The sequence below is a fragment of the Mus musculus genome (genome assembly GCF_000001635.26).
Source record: "Mus musculus strain C57BL/6J chromosome 5 unlocalized genomic contig, GRCm38.p6 C57BL/6J MMCHR5_RANDOM_CTG2".
NCBI lineage: Eukaryota > Metazoa > Chordata > Mammalia > Rodentia > Muridae > Mus > Mus musculus.
In genome coordinates, this window is record NT_187057.1 from 107,087 (window position 1) to 130,532 (window position 23,446).

Sequence of the window (23,446 nt, forward strand, 5' to 3'; positions counted from 1 at the left end):
GAGAGGTTTGTTGTTTCTTTGTCTTCTTCTATCCCTTAAGCCAGCCTAAAAGTCCATGTGTCCAACAATAGCTGATTCCTTTATCCACCTTTTGAATTGTGACAAGCCTTGCATCAATGTGTACATTTTGACTTATCTCCAGAGGGCATCTGTTGCCGAGGCCTTAAGTTTAGCTATGCTATTCAATGCAGAAAATAACAATGATATTTAAACAGAGAACTCATGTTCTAAGTGTTCCGTAAATACAGAGTAACGATAAATTGTTTTATTGATAGTTTACCATACAGAAAGGGTTAATGACTAGGCAAAGGAGATTTTTCTATTGCTTTTAATAAAATTGAAGACTTAAAATACACGTCTTTTTGAAAGTAAATACTTTATGTAGCAAAGGTACCTGCATAATAGTGGGCACCTTTTTATACACTATGGTTACTTCATAGAGTTTGGGACTCCATAGGAATAGAGCTCTAGAGACATGTGGCATAGACTGTATATAGAGGTTCTTTTTAGTAAGCTCACTAAGGCATGACAAAAAGTTCAGGAGTTCAAAGCTAGAATGGAAAGCCTGTTTACTTTGCTCTATGTTGTCTTCTTACCTTTAGGCATCTTTGAGGGGTCCAAGGTGCCTTGTGGTCTCAACATACTGGATATTAACCATCTGTGATCATTTTAATCCCTCTTCACAAGATTTATGTCTATGTTGCTCACATTAATGTAAATGTTTTGTGCACATAACTGATCAGCCACCCAAAAGTGTTATACGTGTAGCCCAGGCAAGAGACTAGGGAAAGATGTGTCAAGAAAACTTTTATTTTATACATGCCATATTCACCTGGAACTTTGCTTCCTTCATAAAACAACAGTGTCTTTCCAAACCTGGACCTATTCTATCATCCTGACACTGAACCTGGTAGTAAGGTTGGAAAAAGTCCAAGACCCCGGGGAGACATCATCCAGGTTGATAGGTACACAAAAAGCATCTATATATACTGTCTGGGCAGAAGCCACATATAAATGCCAAACTGTTTTTCTGACTCCATCATGCCCCTGGTCCAACAGTCTATTGGAATAGTCCACATTTCAATCTAAGCATTCAGGGTCCCAGTCACTACCCATCTCTTTACTTCTAACCATATGGGAAGTGTCTGAAGTCACAGTCTCTGAGCACCTTGGATGAGAGATGTGTCCAAAGCATGTCATTTATTCATAGTCAGAAGTCCTGTATCCATGTTTACTGCAAACAGGAACAAAGCCTTGCCCCCTGGCCATAGACACAGGTCTTGCCACAGTTTTGGCAGACATTTGTTGCAAAAGATATGCTCTTAGGCTCTCTTTTGGCCCTGAGGGTATCCATGAGCTCCTGACAAAGTTCCACAAATCTTTCTCTGGAGACATGACCCAATGCATCATAGCACTCCAGAGGGACAGGGTATTGTTCCACATTCATCTTGCTCCAGGTGGCTGTGTGCTGCAAAAGGTCCTTCAGGATGGCCATGGAGAAGTCATTGCTGTAGAAGTTGATCTGGTTGAGCTGAGAGCATTGACTGAGGGCAGGTAAGAGGACAATGAGCTGGGAGTCCTTCATGCTACACCACTGAAAATCCAGAGACTTAAGAGTACCTGCCAGTTTTCCTAGGAGACCTCTCAGAGGCATAAGATCGAGAGCAAATAGTGTCACTCCTCTGATTTCCAGATTTTTTAACTTAAAAAGGTTGTGACAGCAGGAAAAGGAATCCAAGTCTGTCTGTGAAATTAGGCAGTGAGTGATGGAGAGGGTCTGCAAGGGCGTCCTCAGGCACCTAGGGATAGAGGAGACCAGAGGGTTAGTTCTGGCAAGTGGTGTTGTAAAGGTTTGGCTGGGATGTACACAGTGGTAGAATGAACCAAGTGCCCCAAGGTCAGTTTAAGTAAATGATCAAGGACAACATCTGTGATGCTTCCTGTTGGAAACTGCTCAGTCATGACAATCTCGCAATTCACCCTTGGGCCTCACCCTCAAGCCGAAAACCAGTTCATCACTTAAGCTAAGAAGGCACACAGAAGCTGGGCTTGATGGCACATGCCTTTAATGCCAGCACTCAGGAGGAAGAGGCAGGAGGGTTTCTGAGTTCCAGGACTACACAGAGAAACCCTGTCTCCAAAAGACCAAAAAAAAAAAAAAAAAAAAAAAAAAGCAAGCAAGCAAGCAAGCACACAGAAGATTGAGCTTCCAACCCAAGAAACCCCTGACAGGATTTTGATAAACTCATTGAATCTGCATTCTATCATTCCCTCTGCAGTCATGCTGGCTCTAAGTTTCAGTCCAAGTTATACTCCTTGTCCCATGCACTCAGTGCTGCTTGGGCTCGCTCAAAACATTTCATCCAAGGGAACTGGGCAGAGATAGAAGGCTGTTCCCACAGATCTGAGCATATAGTTCATGTTCACACTGAGCTGATGTGTACCCTGACACCTTACTACACACTCCCCTGCTGGTCCCTTTCCATTTGATTGAGTGGGCATGATTGACGAAGAATTACAACCCATGCTTACTAGAACTGACCTCCCCTTAGATCAAATCACTTCTGTACTCCATGAGTGCTTATTTCAGTTGACTGAATTAACTTGTAAAATTTCCCTTGCATATCTCAGTATACATGGAAACAAGACATAACTTTCAGAGTGTTATGAGTATCTAAATTTTGTTCCTAGTGAGTGGCAGGCATTATGTACCACTAATCCTTAAGAGAAGAGAGACAGATTTGCTTTGGTAGCTGACTTGCTTACCCTAGGATCTGATGCAGGTGGTCTCTGAGAAAATGGACACGTTTCATGAAGACATGTTGGAGACAGTTGAATTTGGAAAACTGAGAAATAATCTTTTTGATACACTTGACTTTTGAGGCCCCTGTTATATTCATAATAGGGGAGGTATTCTTGTGGAGTGGTGCCAGGAAGACTTTTTCAAGATTTTTCATCTGCCCAAAGTAGGGAGCAAAATGTGCCAGCCGCAACAGAGTCCAGTCGGTATACAGTTCTAATTCTGTAATGTGCTCTGGATGAAAAACATTCATGATTTCTCTGATAACTTTGTCTGGTGCATCCCAGATCTTCATCTTTGTACAGCAGAAATTTATGGACCCCTTTCTCTGCTTGGCCCAATTCAAGAAATATGCTTTTTCTTCATTGAGCTGAGAACTGATTGACAGATCAACTATGATCTTCAGACGCTGCCTCAGTGCATATCTGGGAAGGGCCTTCACTACTTGCTTTTCATCCAAGGTCTCTGCATCAGAGTCACTGTCATTTGCATCGCTCCCTATGTTCCAGAAGACATGGTGCACATTTCTCATGTCGAGAACCTGAAGTTTTGGCCTCCTGTGGGTGAAACTTATGAATGTCAGCAGTCTTCTTGATACATATGTCTAAACTCAGGTCTCCTCCCTGCTAAAGCTTTTTTTTTTTTTTTTGAGACAGGGTTTATCTGTTTAGCCCTGGCTGTCCTGGAACTCACTCTGTAGACAAGGCAGGCCTCAAACTCATAAATCCGACTGCCTCTGCCTCCCAAGTGCTGGGATTAAAGGCGTGTGCTACCATGCCCCACACTGCTACAGTCTTTGTTTTTAAGCACTTTGATATCCAAGGTGGACTCAGGCATGCTACAAAAGCTTTCCTGGGCTTCTGTACACTTGAATACTTTTCTTTCACTAAGGTATACATCATTTCTATTACTATTTCTACTACTATTATTATTACTATAATAATAATAATAATAATAGTAATTATTATTATTATTATTACTGTGAAGGCCAGGGATAGGCTCATTCTACTGTGAGGCTAAGTCTACTCTAGTCCATATTCAAGTCTAATCCATATCCAAATGTGCTCTCTACAAGTAAAGAGTAGATTTCAAGAACCTTGTATCTCTGCTTGTTTATGCAATCAGAAGCATCTAATAGACTTAGGACAAAGCCATTCTCCCTGGCAATGTCTACTGTGTACTCTTTACGCTCCCATATACAATACTTGGATATGCTTACCCGGGGGGAAATTTTCTTGTCAGTCTCCTGTCTACACCATCTAGCAGAGCTTGCAAGGTTTCCAGGTTATGCATATTTATCAATGACCCCACAGGGAGATATTGGAAAGGCCAGGCTGCCACCATTGTCTTTATGAGCGAGTTGTGTCTGCCAGCAAAGGCCTCTTGGAACAGCCATGGGACGTACACAGCTGGCACGTTCTCCAGAGGGGATATGGCCAAAGCCTCATCTCTCAGCTGTGTCTGCCTTGCTCGCTTCTGGAGTGTGGGTGGGGTCTGACCACTCATCCTCTCAGGTCTTCAGGAAGAAGGCTCCTGGGGAAGCATTTAGAAAAGAATACATATTCAAGACAACTTTATACTGCTTCCTCACCACCACATTAACCATTTAGTTTCTGAATTACTGCTCTAGAGTTACAGTGCTAGAGACATCAATTTATTTCTGTATCCTAAACTGGTGGTGTAAAGACAGACTCCCACACTGGCATCATGGGAGCCTCTCTAGTACTCTAATGGACACATAATTTTGGGGTCAAAATATTTTTATGTGTTTCCCTTTCTTTACAAAGGAAAGAATGAAAGGAAGCTGACCTGTCCAACACGTCCAGTTATTTGAGGATCTCGAGGGGACCTCCTCCTAATAACTTAATGGGAGGTAGAGAGAGACGAGGGCCTTGTACGAGTAAGGACACGGAAACCGTTCTGAAGTTGTATCAAGACCCCAATGTATTGAGAAAGATCCAAGGCTTAAATGCACAAGCAAAAGGGGAAGTACAGACACTTATCAGTGGGAGGGGGTGGGCCAATACAGGCAAAAGGAGAAGTACTTATGGGAGGGGGGCAATAGAAATTCTTTCTTTTGGCAGCTACACAGGGAAGCAGGAAGCTTGGTGGTATCAGGGTGTGGTCAGGACATCAGTGATGACCTAGGGCTAGAACATCCCATGGTTCTCAGAATCCATGTGTCCCTGGCCCGCTCTTGACCCCTTTTTCTTCTCAGTGGGAGAGGCCCAATTCAGAGATCAAGAGTTGTCTTAATAGCTCCCAACAGGAAGCAAAATGGAAGAGATTCCCAGGACCCAGTACAGATGATCCTAGCTGAAATATGGAACATAGAGGAGATAGAACTTGAAGAGGACACCCCAGTCGATATGCATGGCTCCCTAATGAGGGAAGGGGCCACTCATCCATCTCAAAAATTTTAACCTAGAATTGTTCCTGACTAAAGGAAAAACAGGGAAAAGAGATAGTTCAGAGACTGAAGATTAGGCGCTTGAGAGACTGGGATCTTGGGATGTATAAAATCAGCAGACACCAAACCTAAACACTATTGCTGTTGTCAACATATGACTGTCCTCTGAGAGGCTGTGCCACCACCTGTCTAAGGACAACTGCAGATACTCACAGGCAACCTTTGCATTGAGCATGTGGACCCCAATGGAAGAGATAGGGAAGGATTTAAGGAGATATAGGGGATTACAACCTCATAGGAAGAAAAACAACATCAACTAAGTGGACCTCTCAGATTTCCCAGGGACTAAGTCTCCAAACAAGGAGCATACATGAGTGGGTCTATGGTTCCTGATAACATATGTAGCAAATGGCTTATTTCAGAGAGGAGGCTCCTTGTCCTTTGGAGGCCTACTGTCATAGTGAAGGGTGAGGCAGGAGTGTGTGGGTAGGTGGGGGAGTAATGTTTTAGAGGTAAAGGGAAAGTATCATGGGAGGGGGTTTGTGAGGTGAAGCCTGGAAGAGAGATAACATTTTAAATGTAAATATGTAAAATTATCAAAAGGGTGGGGTGATGAGAAGGAAGAATGTGATGAGGAACAAATGGCAGACCAGGAAGGAAATAATGACTGGACTGTAAAACTAAGTTGAAGAGAAATTGAATTTAGTAGTAAAAAAGAAAAAAAAAAGGACAAACAACACAAAACAACAAAGACAGACCAGCAATCAAACAACAACAACAACAACAAAAACAAACAAGGAAAGAAACAATAATACAACCAAAAAGTTCCTGTGTTGTATAACAATATTGAATTTCCAGTAAGGAGGATAACATCTGTGGGTTCCTACCAAGACTGTCAGGCTCACCTTGGTTCCAAAAGCAGACGTTATCCAAAAACCACAGCTATGTGAAAATGATCTAAAGCAAAGACTAAGGTAAGACATTTGAGTAACTTACAAATGTAATTCCAGCTACCAGGATGATCAGAGTTAAAGATGATCAAAGTTACATGAGCTAGGGACTCACAAAAAAAAAAAAATCATCATTTCAGTGAAAGGAAATATGAAAGACCACATTAGTCAGAATGATCTGATTTCAGCTAACCCAGAGCAACACGCCCAACATCTAAGAAAATTCTTGTGTCAAAAAATATATATCAAGCACAGTAATGAAATATACAAGTTATCTTAGAGATATAGTGGAGATGAGGCTAAAACGTCATCGGGAATAAAATCCAAGGTCTTCAATGTGTTTTACTAAAGAGACAGAAAATGAAATTTCCTGTACTACCCCGGAATCTAAAGGGTTTCAAATCAAACTGCTTGACCCTAGGGAAACCAATTACATACCAGTTCTGAGTACTGCAGATAGGTCTCTGAGTCCTAGACAACCCTGGTAGTTACCCAATCTCCAGATCTGAATATTTTCTGTCTCCACTGAAGCCTCTCTGAATAACCCTTCCTATTGCAGCCATGTAATTCAACTTCAAACTAGAATTAGATTGGATGGTTAAACTCTGCCCTTTTAATTCTATATGTAACATCCAGCCATTTCATTGATTGCACCAGAGCTCTCAATGAGAATACCTCCATAGCATACCATACCACTCAAACATTTCACTTGTTACTTAATAAAACATCGCTGAATTTGTAGATTTTCTCCTTCATTTGCCTTATGATTACATAGTTTTGAGGTTGCTACAGGATTGGGTCTTGCTGTGAAGCCAGGGTTGTTTCTAAACTCTAAGTTCTAGCAATCCTCCTGCCTCAGCATAGTTCTTGCTGCTAGGATTAATGTTGAGAAACACCACACCTGGGCCAATTTTATTCATGTGCACAAAGTCAGTCTGATTTGCCTCAGATCAGGGTTTAATCTATTGATGATCATAGACAGAAAATAATTCATCGATATTATTGTAACTGGATCTGGGACAAAGAGTTTTTAATAGACAGGAGTATGTTCTGGAGCTCAAGGCCTGAATTGGATGTTTTTTCAATAAACTGCAGTAGCACCTACATAAATGTTAGAGGAAGGAGCATTGTCTGATTCCATTAACATTGTCCAAGTGTGCTGGGTGTGCACTCAGTGTGTAAGGAGCTACCCAGCATACAGCCATTCCTCTCTCCAGCACTGTATGCAGCAGACATAATGGCTATGCCTGGAAACTCAACAGTTCAAGAGTTGAACTGTTGAAGCCGGGGAATCAATTCAAAGCTGTCCTCAGCCTTATGGTAAATAGAAGGACAGCTTGAGCTTACATTTGAGTCTACTTCTAAATAGACCTAAAGGCAAACAGAAATTGGAGGGTCTGAGGGAGATGTTGCCTTTGGCTGACAGAAAACAGATAATGTGTCAGGTTTGATATGACCAGAATGATTTGCCCAAGATGAAATCAGGAGTGGGACATGTGCCAAAGAGTCTGCTCCACAATAATGAGCACCTATTAATACTCTATTCTGAACACCTACGTGGTGGCTTGAAATGATCTGTAACTCCAGTGTCCGGAAACCTGAAAACTCCATCTGACCTTCTTGGACATCAGGCGTTCATTTGCTGAACATTCATACATTCAGGAAAAACACCAAAACATGGAGAACAAAACGTTTTTTGTTTTGTTTTGTTTTGTTTTGTTTCAAGACAGGGTTTCTCTGTGTAGGTCTGGCTGTCCTGGAACTCACTGTGTATACCAGACTGGCCTCGAACTCAGAAATCTGCCTGCCTTTGCCTTTCAAGTGTTGGGTTGGGAATAAAGGTGTGTGCCACCACTGCCAGGCTAAATCTTTAAGAGAATTAAATTTGTAAAAGGAATGGTGGCAAACACCTTTAATCCCTGTACTCTGTAGGTAAAGGTAAACTGGGCACAGTGAGTTCAAGGCTAGTTTTATCTAAGCAGATAATTCTTAACCAGTGAAGCCTAAGGACTAAGGGTCTGTTTTACAATTAAGGCAGAGCAGGGTGGGGTAGCACCTGACTTTAATCCCAGCACCCTGGAGGCAAGGGGAGGAGCTGGATCTTTAGACCCCAGACTGATCTACAGATTAAAGTGTGGGACAGGGAGGGCTCCAAAATAGAGAAACACTCTCTCAAAACCCAAACCAAACCAAATAAAAACAAAATCTAGTTAGGTGAGAGATGCTACAATAGGCCTTTAATCTCAGAAGTAAGGAGGCAGATGTAGGTGGACCTTGGAGTTTCAGCTAGTCTGGTCTACAATTTGAGTTCTGGGTCAGCCATGTCTGTTAAACAGAAACTCTGTCTGAAAAAAACTAAAAACAAAAAATGGAACAAAAAAGTGTTTTCTAAGAAAAAACTTTAAGGGAGCTTACTTAGTAGGCTGTGAGTTCCTCAGTGATCAATGGCACTTGTTACCAAGCCTGAATTCAGCAATGGGACCCACAGGTTTAAGGAGAGAAACCACTTCAGGGTCTAGTGGTTTCTAGACCACCAACACATTTTTGGGATCCAGCAAAAATATGAAGACATTGATGAAATATAAGTCCTAGGTAACTGTTACATATTGTAGTATGACAAAACAAAGAAATGGAGGATAAAGAACCAATGAAAAACCACAAGGAATACATATAGATACAGGACAGGATCTCACACACACAAGAATCCAATAAAAATACAAAATTGGTAGCCCTAATATATGAGCAAAGGTCCCAAAGGGGATAAAAACTCTGTAGAAGTCCAACAGCGTAAATTAACCGGGACCTTTGGGGCTCTCAGAAACTGAAACCCCAACCAAAGAGAACATGGGCTGGGCATAGGCCTCCCCACACAGATGTAGGAGATTTTTAGCTTGGTCTTCACGTCGGTCCCCTAACAACTGGACTGAAGGCCACTTCAGAAGCCATTGCCTGTTTGTGGGGTGTGTTCTTCTAGCTGAGCTGCTTTGCCTGGCCTCAGTGGGAGAGGATATGCCCTGCCTTAAAAATACTAAAAGTACCAGGGTGTGGGGATACCCAGGGAACTTCCACCTACTCAGAGAACATGGTAAGAAGGTACCTAGAAGTAGTGTACTAGGGTCTGACCTGGAAAAGAACAGTTAGTGGGGGATTTAAGGTAAATTAAAAAAAAAAAAAAGAATTGGGCTGGTGAGATGGCTCAGTGGGTAAGAGCACCCGACTGCTCTTCCGAAGGTCCAGAGTTCAAATCCCAGCAACCACATGGTGGCTCACAACCATCCGTAACGAGATCTGACTCCCTCTTCTGGAGTCTCTGAAGACAGCTACAGTGTACTTACATATAATAAATAAATCTTAAAAAAAAAAAAAAAAAAGAATTAAATTAAAAAGCAAATCCACAAAAACCCAAAAGAGGCCTGTCAAAACATTATGAGACCTAGGACCTCCAAAGAGGCCTCTGAGTTCTTCACTTTGTGTTGGCCAGTAGACCTGCCCATATGAATGAGACTTGTACCCTCAAGGAGAGTCCATTTGAGAAAACTAATTTTTCATTTGTAAATGGTTTTCAGTAATTTCTGGGTTTGGGATAGGAGCTTGTGTCAGTCTACTTTTTTCTCAACACTGATACCCCATGTGGAATAGACCCACACAAGCCCTGAGAATTCTACTTTAGTCTACTTTAGTCTCTCTCTGTGTGTGTTAGTTCTCCTGTGTTTGTTTAAGAAGCTCTGGCTTCCTTGATGTCCACCATTTCCTCTGACTCTATTCCTCTTTCTTTGTTCTCTTCTACAGGATTCCCTGAGCCTTTCCCCTTTAGGTCTGAATCATCCAAGGTCTCTGTGTGAGTGTGTGTGTGTGTGTCTGCATGTTGTCATAGTGCTTATTAAGTCTAGGAAAGGGAAGAGGATTCCAGAAACACTGAAGCTAAAGGTAGTTCGAAGCCACAATCACACTTGTTGGGCATTGAATTTATGTGTTCTGCAAATATCAGGTATTCTGAAAATCTCCTAATCCTAGAGATTTTATCTCTGCCCAGGAAACCCTGATCATCTCTCCATGTCCACTGATCCTTCCTTTCTCAAACCTGCTCCGACTTTTTAGAATCATTGATGTTATGCCTCGCCCTGACACACTTTTTAACTTGTTTTGAAAATATTTTAATATAGAAAAGGTTTGCCTCACACTATCTATTACAGCAAAGATACCATTGGATTTCTGAGCCTCTATTCAGACTCACGTGTTCTGGGAACACAGGCATGCCCCATTTGTCTAGATCATGCAGTGATTTATAACCTTAATTGTGAATGCCAAGCAAGGACTGTACTACTGGAGTCACACCACAGAATTCCCTCCAAGGTGGATGAAGCCATCCTCCTGGCTCTGCTTTCTGAGTACTACCATAGTAGACGATTGGCAAAGCATAAAGCTCACCTCTTTATTCCAGAACTGATAAATAACTGTAAAATGTGATCAAGCCAGCTCTGTCAGGCAACAGGGTCTCAAGGTTGGGAATGATGATTGAAAAGACAATGACCATTAGACAACATTATTCCATGACTCCAGCCAGTGCTACGTCCTAAGCAGATTCACTTTTCTCTAGTCTGCTTTTATACCAGTCTAAATACATGCAAAGGATAAAGTCAGTTTTAGGTCAAAGAACAAACAAGGCAATAAACAATGTACCGAGTAAGGGGTCCCCAATGGAGATGTTAGTAAAAGGACTGGAGGAGCTGAAAGGGTTTGCAGCCCCATAGGAAGAGCAACACAACCCAAGAGCTCCCAGAGACTGAAACACCAACCAAAGTGTACACACATAGGGACCCATTGCTCTAGCTGCATGTATGTCAGTGGATGGCCTTGTTGGGCATCAATGGGAGGAGAGGCCCTCAGTCCTGTGAAGGCTTGATGCTCCAGTGTAGGGGATGCCAGGTTGGAGAGTCAGTAGTGGGTGGGTATGGGATCACGTTTATAGAAACAAGGAGAAAGGGGTTTGGATGAGGGTTTCCAGAGGACAAAATGGGGAAGGGGAGAACATTGAAATGCAAATAAATAAAAACCAATAAAAAGTCTATTGACAAAAACAAACAAACAAACAAAGTCCCCTGGTCACTATTTCTCTGGGCTTATCAAGATGAACAAGGTAAAACAAATGCCACACATTCCTCTGCCGAGTTTTCCTTGAGCTTTGCATTAGCCCAAGATAAATATTCTTATATGAGCCTACTGCACTGTCCTAGCCCAATGTCAAATTCTTGCCCAATTCCTACAAGTAGGCCCCAAAGGTTCTGCACAAGGGTATTTGTCATGTCCTCTTACAATGGTATTTTATGGTTTTGTGCATGTATTTTCAAGGACATATTATGGCTCCCAGGTGAATTTCCCTCTGGCCCATGCTGGTCACAAATGAGGAAAACATAACCAGGTGTCTTGGCTCACATAGTAATCCTTCCAGCCGGAAGACCAAGGCAAGAAGATCCCTGGGAATTGAAATTCTAAATTATCCCTAGGTAAAGAACAACCATGTTGTCTCAGAATATTATTTGAACCAAGAAGATCAAGAGCAAAAAGGAGAATAAAGAAATCGTTCAAACAATAAATAACCAAGCAAGCAAACAATAAAGTTCAATATGAAATATGCAACAGAGGGGAGACAGAACCTTAAGAGACCACCTCCAGTGGCTAGGAATGGCTTCCAGTTGAGGGAAAGTACCACACACCCATCTAAAAAAAATTTTTTTTTTGAGACAGGGTTGCTCTGTGTAACCCTGGCTGTTCTGGAACCCACTTTGTATACCAGTCTGGCCTTGAACTCAGAAATCTGATTGTCTCTACATCCCAAGACCTGAGATTAAAGGTTTGTACCACCACCGCCCAGCTACCGATCTCAAAAATTTTAACCTAGAATTGTTCCTGTCTAAAGGAAGAACAGGGACAAAAACTGGAGCAGAGACTGAAGAAAGAGCCACCCAGGAACAGGCATCCTTAGATCCATCCCATCAGCAGACATCAAAAACCTATAGTATTGTTGATGACAAGATGTGCTTATATAAAGGAGCCTGGTGTGGCTGTCCTCTGAGAGGTTCTAATAGCACCTAAGATAATTGCAGACATTCACAGGCAACCATTGGACTGAGACCAAGGACCACAATCCTCTACAACAAATGTATTCCTAGAAGTATCACCTTCTCTGATCTGAAGTAGTATTACATGCCCATAGTATAACGAAAACTGTGTGGTATTGGCAGTAAAACAGATAAATTGATCAATGGAATTTAACTGAAGACCCAGAAATAAACCCACATAGCTATCAAGCATGGACGCTAGACTTTTAACAGAGAATGCTAAAGAGACATTGTAAAAAAGAAATCATCCCTATCCAATTGTGCCTGTCTAACTGGGCATCTGCATGTATAAGAAAGCAAACTGCTCTGTATTTATTATCCTCCAATACTCTCAAGTCTAACTGATCAAAACCTCAACATAAAAATGGATACACAGCATGTAACACAGGAGGAAGTGGATGTACTTGTCAAGGTTTTCTAGAGTTAGAGAACTTACTGGTAGTCACTGTATAGTAAGGGAACTGATGATGACTCACAGTCTGTAGTCCAACTCCCCAACAATGGTCAGCAGCAGATGTGAATGGAAGTCCAAGGATCTAGCAGTTGCTGAGTCCCACACACACAGAGAAGAGAGAGTCTTTCTTCTTCCACTTTTGTGTAAGTCTCCAGTAGAAGGTGTGGCCCAGATTAAAGGTGTGTACCACCACACCTAAATCTGGAACTTACTTTGCCCCAGATGACCTTGAATTTATAGATCTCCTTGCTTTAGTCTCCTGAGATTCATAGCCACAAGGCCTCGAGATCTCCATGCCAAGATCCAGGGCAGAATCTTGTATCTCTCAGTCTCAAGATCAGGATCACAGGTGAGCCTTCCAATTCTGGATTGCAGTTCATTCCAGATATAGTCAAGTTGAAAACCAGAAATATCCACTACAGTGGGGGATTAGCCTTGAACACACTGACACAGGAGATAAATTTCTGAACAGAAACCCATAGCTCAGGCAATAAGATCAGCAATGAATAATGGCACTTGATGAAACTGAAAAGCTTCTATTTGTCAAAGGAGTTCATCAGCAGGCCAAAATTGCAGCCTAAAGATTGGAAGAACATCCTCACCAACCCACATCTGACAGAGGGGTGATATCACTATAAATGGTGATAACCCTATAAATACACAAAGCATTGGATATCCACAAACCAAATACCTCAATTTAAAAATGGGGTACTATAGAATTATACAGAATATTTCAACAGAGGATTCTCTACATGCTGAGAAGCACCTAAATAAATGTTCAACATTCCAAATCATCTGACAGATGCAAATCCCAATGACTGTGAGATTCCATTATGCATATATCATTATGGCTAGGATCAAAACCACCACTGACAGTTCATGTTGGGGAGTTTATGGAAAGAGGGGAACACTTTCCCATTGCTGGTGAGAGTACAAACTTGGACAACCACTTGTGAAATAAATCTGACACTTTCTCAGAAATGTGAGAAACTGTCTACCTTCTAGACCAGTTTTACCACTCCTAGACATATAACCAAAGAGGACCCACAATACCAAAAAGACACTTGCTCAACTCTGTTCATAGCAACTCTCCCTCAACTGAAGACACCAGGCCTTCTGATGCTCATATGAACTCAGAGAGGCTGAAGCAGCATGCATATGGCTTGCACAAGCTTGTACCACATCTCATAACAGCCTTGAGAGAAGAAGTAGATACACGTTCCCATTCCCAACACAGAAGCTATCTCCAATCCATGAAGAATTGCAGATGAAACTCTGCTCCAGTCAATTGGAGTCTCCACGTGGAAGCAAATCCCACTATTAAGGAGAGGCTGAATGTCCAGCAGTTGGTGCCAAAACAAAGAAACTCAAAGGCATTTTAAAGCTTTTGTCTGAGAAGAATGTATCAGGCCCCTTTGTTTATTTATTTTGTTTGGCTTTTAAATTACAGTTCCTTTGTTTTTATAGTCAGGCTGCAAATTTCCTGTTTTTACTGGATTCCTCTGTCTTTGATTGTGCTCTTTATCTGTAAGGGATAGTTTTAGTTGTTGTGTTTGTTTGTTTGTTTGTTTGTTTGTTTCTTCTTTTTGGGTCTCTCTCTCTCTCTCTTTTTTTCTGTTGGTTTATTTTGTCCTGTTTCAACTAGTGTGTTTTTCTTTTGTCTTTGGTTTCTGTTTTGTTTATTTGCTTATTTTTTGTTTTTTTTTTGTTTTGTTTTTTTCAAGAAATGGTCTCATTGTAAGTCAGACTGTTCTGTACTCGCATAGTAGACCAGGCTGGAGGTTTTCCTGCCTCCTCCCAAGTGCTGGGATTACACTTGTGTTCTACTGCACCTGGCTTTGTCTCAGGATTCTGTAAGTGACTGTTTCTTTTCTTAGGAGAGGCACAAAGGGTGTGGATTGAGATGGAAGAGAAGTTAGAGAAGATGTCAGAGGAGTTGGGGGAGGAGAAGCCTTAATAATAACACACTGTATAAAAAATACTTTGAGTAAAGGAAAAGCAAAGAAAGGGGTCTGGAGCTATCTCTGAGCACTTAGCAGCACTGGCTGCTCTGACACACAGCTCTGGTTTATTTCCCAACATTCACATGGCAACTTATGTGTGCTGTATCCCTAGTGCTCTTAACTCCTGAACCATTTCTTCAGCCCGTACTAGGGAAACCTCAAGAAGGGACAACTTTGGATATTGTGTACACATGATGCCACTCGAGCTAGCCAAGCTAAAGGATCATACTACACATGGAGGTAGAGACAGGATCTTCTTTAGTTTGAGTGTAGCCTGGGTTATAGATGGAAACAGTTTCACAGAGACAACCATAAAGAATGGGTGCTGGGGTTCAATACAGGAACGGTTTTCAATATTTAGACTTGATAAGAGAGAGAGTACAATTCTAGAAGCTTGGAAGTAGGGAGCTGTAGTTCCCTGGATTATGAGAGAATCAGGAACATGGAGAAGGCCTTTGTCTCCTTAAAGTCAGCTTTAGTCTTAAGAACAGGTTGTTTTCTTTTTTTCTTAGATATTTTCTTTATATACATTTCAAACGCTATCCCTAAAGTTCCCTACAGCCTCCCTCCACCCTGCTCCCCTCCCTACCCACTCCCACTTCTTGGCCCTGGCATTCCCCTGTACTGGGCATATAAAGTTTGCAATACCAGCCGGGCATGATGGTGAAGCCTTTAATCCCAGCACTTGGGAGGCAGAGGCAGGCAGATTTCTGAGTTATAGGCCAGCCTGGTCTACAGAGTGAGTTCCAGGACAGCCGGGGCTACACAGAGAAACCCTGTCTCAAAAAATCAAAAAAAGAAAAAAAAAAACAGTTTGCAATACCAAGGGTCCTCTGTCCCCAGTGATGACCGACTAGACCATCTTCTGCTACATATGCAGCTAGAGATATGAGCTCTGGGGGTACTGGTTAGTTCATATTGTTGTTCCACCTATAGGGTTGCAGACCCCTTCACCTCCTTGGGTGCTTTCTCTAGCTTCTCCACTGGGGGCCCTGTGTTCCATCTTATAGATGACTGTGAGCATCCATTTCTGTATTTGCCAGGCACTGGCAGAGACTCACACGAGGCAGCTATATCAGGGTCCCTTCAGCAAAATCTTTCTGGCATATGCAATAGTGTCTGGGTTTGGTGGCTGATAATGGGATGGATCCCCCGGTGGGGTAGTCTCTGGATAGTCCATCCTTTCATCTTTGCTCCAAACTTTGTCTTTGTAACTCCTTTCATGAGTATTTTATTCCCTATATTAAGGAGGAATAAAGTATCCACCCATTGGTCTTCCCTCTTCTTGATTTTCTTGTGTTTTGCAAATTGTATCTTGGTTGTTCTATGTTTCTAGGCTAATATCCACTTATCAGTGAGTGCATATCTAATGACTTCTTTTGTGATTGGGTTATCTCACTAAGGATGATAATCTCCAGATACATACATTTGTCCAAGAATTTCATAAATCCATTCTTTTTAAAAGCTGAGTAGTACTCCATTGTGTAAATGTACCACAATTTCTGTATCCATTCCTCTGTTGAGGGACATCTGGGTTCTTTCTAGCTTCTGGCGATTATAAATAAAGCTGTTCTGAACATAGTGGAACATGTGTTCTTATTACCAGTTGGAACTTCTGGGTATATCCCCAGGAGAGGTATTGCTGGATCTTCCGGTAGAATGTCCAATTTTTCAAGGAACCTCCAGACTGACTTCCAGAGTGGTTGTACAAGATTGCAGTTCCACCAGCAGTGGAGGCGTGTTCATCTTTTTTTTTTTTTTTTTTTTTTTTTTGGTATTTTTGAGACAGGGTTTTTCTGTGTAGTCCTGGCTGTCCTGGAACTCACTCTGTAGAACAGGCTGGCCTTGAACTCAGAAATCTGCCTGCCTCTGCCTCCTGAGTACTGGGATTAAAGGTATGTGCCACCATGCCTGGCTTTTGTTGTTTTGTTTTGTTTTTGTTTTTTTTTTCTCTCTCTCTCTGTCTCTCTCTCCCTCTCTCTCCTTTCTTTATTTCTTTTTTTTTTTTTTTAATTTTTTGAGACAGGGTTTCTCTGTATAGCCCTGGCTATCCTGGAACTCACTTTGTAGACCAGGCTGGCCTCAAACTCAGAAATCCACCTGCCTCTGCCTCCCGAGTGCTGGGATTAAAGGCGTGTGCCACCACCACGCCTGGCTCTGATTTTGTTTTTCAAAACAGGGATATTCTGTGTAACCCTGGCTGTCCTGGAACTCACTTTGTAGAACAGGCTGATCTCTTACTCAGAAATCTTCCTGCCTCTGCCTCCTGAGAGCTGGAATTAAAGGCATGTGCCACCATGCCTGGCTAGTGTTTCTCTTTCTCCACATCCTCGCCAGCGTCTGCTGTCACCTGAATTTTTGATTTTAGCCATTCTGACTGGTGTGAGGTGGAATCTCAAGGTTGTTTTGATTTGCATGTCCCTGATGATTAAGGATGTTGAACATTTTTTCAGGGGCTTCTCGGTCATTCTGTATTCCTCAGTTGAGAATTCTTTGCTTAGCTCTGAACCCCATTTTTAAATGGGGTTATTTGATTTTCTGGAGTCCAGCTTCTTGAGCTCTTTGTATATATTGAATATTTGTCCCCTATCAGATTTAGGATTGGTAAAAATTCTTTCCCAATCTGTTGGTGGCCTATTTTTTTCTTATTGACAATGTCTTTTGCCTTACAGAAGCTTTGCAATATTATGAGGTCCCTTTTGTCAATTCTTGATCTTACAGCACAAGCCATTGCTGTTCTGTTTAGGAATTTTTCCCCTGTGCCCATATCTTCGAGGCTTTTCCCCACTTTCTCCTCTATTAATTTTAGTGTCTCTGGTCTTATGTAGAGGCCTTTGATCCACTTAGACTTGAGCTTTGTACAAGGAGATAAGAATGGATCAATTCACATTCTTCTACTGAAAGACCCTCGAGGGGAGACCCTCACTCAGACACTCAAGTCCCGGGACAGCCGCGTACCCAAGAAGACACTGAGACCATACATAAAATGTAGAAGGCAAGATTTAATAAAGCAGCGACATGAAAGCACACAGACCAGAGCTCTGGGGTCGAAATAAAGCAGCAACATGAAAGCACAGAGCTCTGGGGTCGAAACTCATACACCTTAGCACAGGGTAGAGGAGTCTCGACGACCAGCCAAAATTTTTCACAGGCTTATATAGTAAAACTCAAAGGGGGGAGAACTGGGCAGGGAAAGTACAAGTTTACATCACTAGGGAGTTCTGCCAAGGGAATCTACGTAACTAAGGAGTCATGTCCTATCAAGGAATCTACGTAACTAAGGAGTCATGTCCTATCAAGGAATCTACGTAACTAAGGAGTCATGTCCTATCATTTGGCAATGTACCCGGTTCATTTTGAGGTTGTTTCAGGAGGCCTTTATCTCAAAAATGTTCCTGGAACAGTTTTTAGTTGGGAGGGTTCGAACTTTAGGGTGAGGAGTTTTGGGGTGAAAAGTTTAGGAGTGTTCTGGGAACAATCTCTAGATGGGAGGGGGTGGGCTCCGAGGTAAAAAATTCATGTTCTCACAAGAGGCCAGTAATTTTTCATTCTTCATTCCCCACTTCTTCTTGTAAGTAATTCTAATCTTAGAATTTCAGAAGTCTATATCTCTATGTGGAGAATACTGCATTTACTCTATCTTTAACATGGGAACAAAAACAGAATAAGGCAGATTAGTAAACAGAACTAGGCAGGGACCCTTCTAGTGAGGCTTGAGGGTCTCAGCATGACGCAGATGTACGTAGATCAGATCTCTGGCTGGAACTGGTAAGATGTCCTTGGGGTACCCAGCTCGTTCACTGTAGTCAGTTGTGACCAGACCTCTTTCTGCACCACCTGTAAGCCTTATAACTTAGTATACAGATCATTATTATAACAACATAGGTTTAAACACATTATTTAAGACAGTGATGGGCACAGGAGCCTCATAAAGGATCTCAAAAAGAGTAAAACAAAACTGAATCAAGAGGGAGTATTCTCAGTTTTAAATAGGGCAAGGGGAAGGGGCACCAAGTAAGTCTGTGCCAGTCTCTAGGATTAATTTTGTCAAGGTCTCTTTAGAGTTTTATTTATTCTTTTTTATCTTTTCTGAGCTCTGAGGTCTGTACACACAATGGAATTTTCATTTGACCTCTAAATACTTGGCCACACCCTGACTTACCTGGGCAACAAAGGCAGGACCATTATCTGACACTATTGCTTTTGGCACTCCGAACCTTGGAAAATTTTCTTTAACAATCTTCTTGATGACTATCTGATCAGTCTCAGTTTTACAAGGAAAAGCTTTTATCCATCTTGAGAACGTTTACAAAAACCAGAAGGTATTCATACACATATTTTTTTCAGTAAAGTCTATTTTTCAGTAGATGTCAGGTCTGTCTTCTCATGAGAGGACTAGTTTTCTTTTTTCAGTTTTTACTATTTTATACAGGGTTTCTTTTACCAGTCTTAATTTGTCTATAACTTGATAGTCTTCAGACTGTCAGGATCATTGCTCTTTAGGATGCCTGGGCGGTTAGATTTGCCATCTGATTTCTTTTAGCCACAGCATCTTAGGTCTTTCTCTGCAGATGTCAACAGCTCTCTTTGTCTGTATATATAGAGCTTGTATTAAAGCCACAAGTTTAGCTTTCTGGGCTGAAGTCCCTTTAGGGAGGCTGCTGGCCTAGATCACTTGCTTTCTGTCCACCACTGCACTGCTGTCCCCGCCTTCCGCTTACCCTCAACCTCCAGGCTACTGCCATCCGTGTACCAGCTCAAACTCTCAGGCCAAGGCTGATCTGATCCTTCAGATCATTTCGAGTATGAGTTCCTTCTGCCAGAATGTCAGCACAATGATGAGTAGGTGAAGTCTCAGGCAGTAGTGAGATCGAGGATAGCAGGGGGAGCGAAGGTCACTCGTTCAGTCAAAGCTCTGACAATGTGTCCATCGGTCAGGGGAACAGTTGGATAATGCTTTTAAGAGCGTTAGTCAGCCATCGGTCATGGGGGCTGAACCACACTTTCTAGGACATGTGCCAAGTTTTGTCTCAGAGTCAATTTATCTGCGTCCTTGACCAGAAGCCACTATGTGCAGACAAGCAGGCCATCTTACAGCCACCAGGTCTAATTTCTTACAAGTATGCCACAGGTCTTTTTCAGGGTCCCAATCTCTGAGTAAGAACTTCTTTGGCAATACCTTTGTTCTCAGTCACATCTAGGAGTCCCAAAGCTGGGGATAACATCAGGGCAGTCTCAAGAGCATTTAAGGCCATCTAAGATTGTTCTTTATTTTTCTATACGAAGGGCTGTTTATCTCTTTAACTCAGCAAAACCTGGAATCCACAATCTGCAAAAGCCCGCAGTGCCCAGGAACTTTTTAGCTTGTTTTGCACTGGTCGGTGGAGGAGTATGAAACACAGTCTCTTTTTTAGCTGCTTCAACAGGTAGGCCACCGGCCTCTTCTAAGGACTCAGCTTCTGTATTAGCACCCCTTTTGTTATCTCTTAAACACATTGATCTTTAGCCAAAAGCTTTCGTTTGTTGCCAGGTACTATCTAAGTTTTCTAATTTTCCTGACTTTTGTGACCAGCATTTTACTTCTCTTATCTTTTTGTCTCACAGCACAGCTCTGATTCTGACTCTGGTCTCTGTCTTTGTCAGCCTCATGTTTCTTTAACTCTTTTTCTTGTCTGACTCTTATTACCTTGGTCAGATTGTTGGGACTTTCTAGTCCCACAGAGACGAGACCCCCATCAGAGCCTGGCAGTTAGACTCACAGGTGCTCCTTACCTTGGACAGAAGCCCCAAGTGGGTGGATGCCTCCCTCACTGGAACTTGGAACAGACTCACTGCCAGCAACTCAGGGTGGTGCCACCCTCTGAGAAGAGGGAACTTTAGAGCAGAGACGGGAGTGCAGCTCTCACAGCTGGCTGCAACCAGCACTTATCTTAAAGTGAAAGCAGTTTTTCTGTTAACAAGAGACGGGATGGGAGGGACAGGGGAATGAGAAGCTGCCTGGGAACCTGCAGCGCTCTTGGCCGGCTACTCGAACAGCCTCCTCTTCTTTTTTTCTTCAGCAGCCACAACATCCAGGGCCACTGACTTCTCAGGGACCACTCCTCATTTGCTCCGGATTTCCGAGCTCATTTTTCCCTAGGCTCCAGGTCCATGGGCGGGACCACTGTGACCCGCTGGCTGCTCTCTGGAGTTGGAGTGGGAGGCAGGGCAGCTGAGGATCTGAAAGGAAGTGGTCAGCATAGGGATCTGACAGGATTCTTAGGCTTATTTCAGAAGGCATAACTTAAAAACAGTCGTCAGTCATCAGTCCAAGTCCGAACACAAAGAGACAAAAAAGACACACACAGAAACCGTTTTTCAGGCAACCACTATAGAATCACAGTACCACAGAAATGACAAACACAAGCAAGACCAATACAGGGCATCTTACATGCGATTTCCAGAGAAGCTTACTGTCACTATGACCAACCCAAATGGACCTGTCTCCATGGGAAGGCCCCAGAACCTGAGACCGGCCTAAAACCAAACCAAGATAATCAGTCAACTCCTTGGGACCAAAACCAGACCTGAAACCAGACAAATCAAAAACAAAACAGAATCAGAAGGTGGTCCAATGGAGGACACACAAGTGAACAAGACACACAGACACACAGACATACAGACAGGGAGGGATCTCACTTTACCTCTGACGTACAGTGTCTGTGTCTCATGACAAAAACCACAAACAAAAACAAGATAGCAACAGAGAAAAAGAAGACACCAGTATCTCTAAGCACACTCGTCCACGCCTGGACTTGTACAACCAGCCAAGCCAAACGCTATTTCCTGACAGGGTCGGATTTCACATCGACTCCCTTCCTCCTGAAAAACAATTTTCCTGACGATTAGTGACAAGTCAAAAGCACCCTTAGGTGGCCAGCCTACTCCAAACGTTGGCCACTCGGAGGCGCAAAAGGTCTGCCACTGACCCTTTCTGACCTCCACCGACTGGTTGTGGGCTCTGACCCGCACCTCCTTCCAATGCTCCAGAGTCAGAGAAAGGGGAGTGGACACAGATTGTCCCATTTCTAGAAAAACAGTAGTCACAACAAGAGCGGACACGAGACTAAGACAAAAAAGAAACCAGAAGAATCAGATGGCCTCTCTAAGGCCGGCCGATTGAGACCCTCTGCACGAGGTGGGACTCGAACCCACGATCCCGTGACCAGACGCGAGGTGGGACTCGAACCCACGGTCTCGCAACAAGGTGCGAGGTGGGACTCAAACCCACGATCTCGCAACAAAACGCGAGGTGGGACTCGAACCCACGATCTCGCAACTGGGCACGAGGTGGGACTCTAACCCACGATCTCGCAACCCCAAATGGTCTCTTGGCCTTCAAAGGGGTCCACCAGGCGTCCCTGATCCTCCCCTGTTCCTCCTGGGACGTCTCCCAGGGTGAACGGACGGTGGACACCTGGACACGTCTATCCTTATCCACCCCGCACTCCCTCTCGGAGCGCGGTCTCACTGAGCGTCCGCAAAACTGAAACTGCGATCGCACCAGACTTAGAAACAGAACACAGACATCAGAACACAGACATCAGACCAAAACAGAACAAAGAATCTTACCTCTAAGTGGGTCTAGGACCTCTGGGTGGTCGCGCTGTTTCCCGGCCAATGCACCAAATGAAAGACCCTCGAGGGGAGACCCTCACTCAGACACTCAAGTCCCGGGACAGCCGCGTACCCAAGAAGACACTGAGACCATACATAAAATGTAGAAGGCAAGATTTAATAAAGCAGCGACATGAAAGCACACAGACCAGAGCTCTGGGGTCGAAATAAAGCAGCAACATGAAAGCACAGAGCTCTGGGGTCGAAACTCATACACCTTAGCACAGGGTAGAGGAGTCTCGACGACCAGCCAAAATTTTTCACAGGCTTATATAGTAAAACTCAAAGGGGGGAGAACTGGGCAGGGAAAGTACAAGTTTACATCACTAGGGAGTTCTGCCAAGGGAATCTACGTAACTAAGGAGTCATGTCCTATCAAGGAATCTACGTAACTAAGGAGTCATGTCCTATCAAGGAATCTACGTAACTAAGGAGTCATGTCCTATCATTTGGCAATGTACCCGGTTCATTTTGAGGTTGTTTCAGGAGGCCTTTATCTCAAAAATGTTCCTGGAACAGTTTTTAGTTGGGAGGGTTCGAACTTTAGGGTGAGGAGTTTTGGGGTGAAAAGTTTAGGAGTGTTCTGGGAACAATCTCTAGATGGGAGGGGGTGGGCTCCGAGGTAAAAAATTCATGTTCTCACAAGAGGCCAGTAATTTTTCATTCTTCACTACAAGATACCACCAGTTGTGCCAGCACCATTTGTTGAAAATGCTGTCTTTTTTTCCACCGGATGGTTTTATTTCCCTTCTCAAAGATCAAGTGACCATAGGTGTGTGGATTCATATCTGGTTCTTCAATTCTATTCCATTGCTCTACCTGTCTGTCACTGTACCAGTACCATGAAATTTTTATCACAATTGCTCTGTAGTACAGCTTTAGTTAAGGCACGGTATGGTGATTCCACCAGAGGTTCTTTTATCATTGAGAAGAGATTTTCCTATCCTAGTTTTTTTGTTATTCCAGATGAATTTGCAGATTGCCCTGTCTAATTCGTTGAAGAATTGAGTTGAAAGTGGATGGAGATTGAATTGAATCTGTAGATAGCTTTTGG

General features: G+C 42.9%; 1 protein-coding gene across 1 annotated transcript in view; it reads right to left on the bottom strand.

Annotated features, from left to right (window-relative positions):
- Positions 1–1,177: 1,177 nt before the first annotated feature.
- LOC100862202 (PRAME family member 8-like) overlaps positions 1,178–23,446 on the bottom strand; it is a 59,907-nt gene continuing 37,638 nt past the window's right edge. The window contains exons 2-4 of the mRNA XM_006542771.2: positions 4,020–4,333; positions 2,767–3,357; positions 1,178–1,799 (exon numbers count right to left, since the gene is read on the bottom strand). Of these exons, the coding sequence (XP_006542834.1) occupies positions 1,232–1,799; positions 2,767–3,357; positions 4,020–4,306 (1,446 nt within the window). The 5' untranslated portion in view covers positions 4,307–4,333 and the 3' untranslated portion in view covers positions 1,178–1,231. The remainder of the gene's footprint in view (positions 1,800–2,766; positions 3,358–4,019; positions 4,334–23,446) is intronic.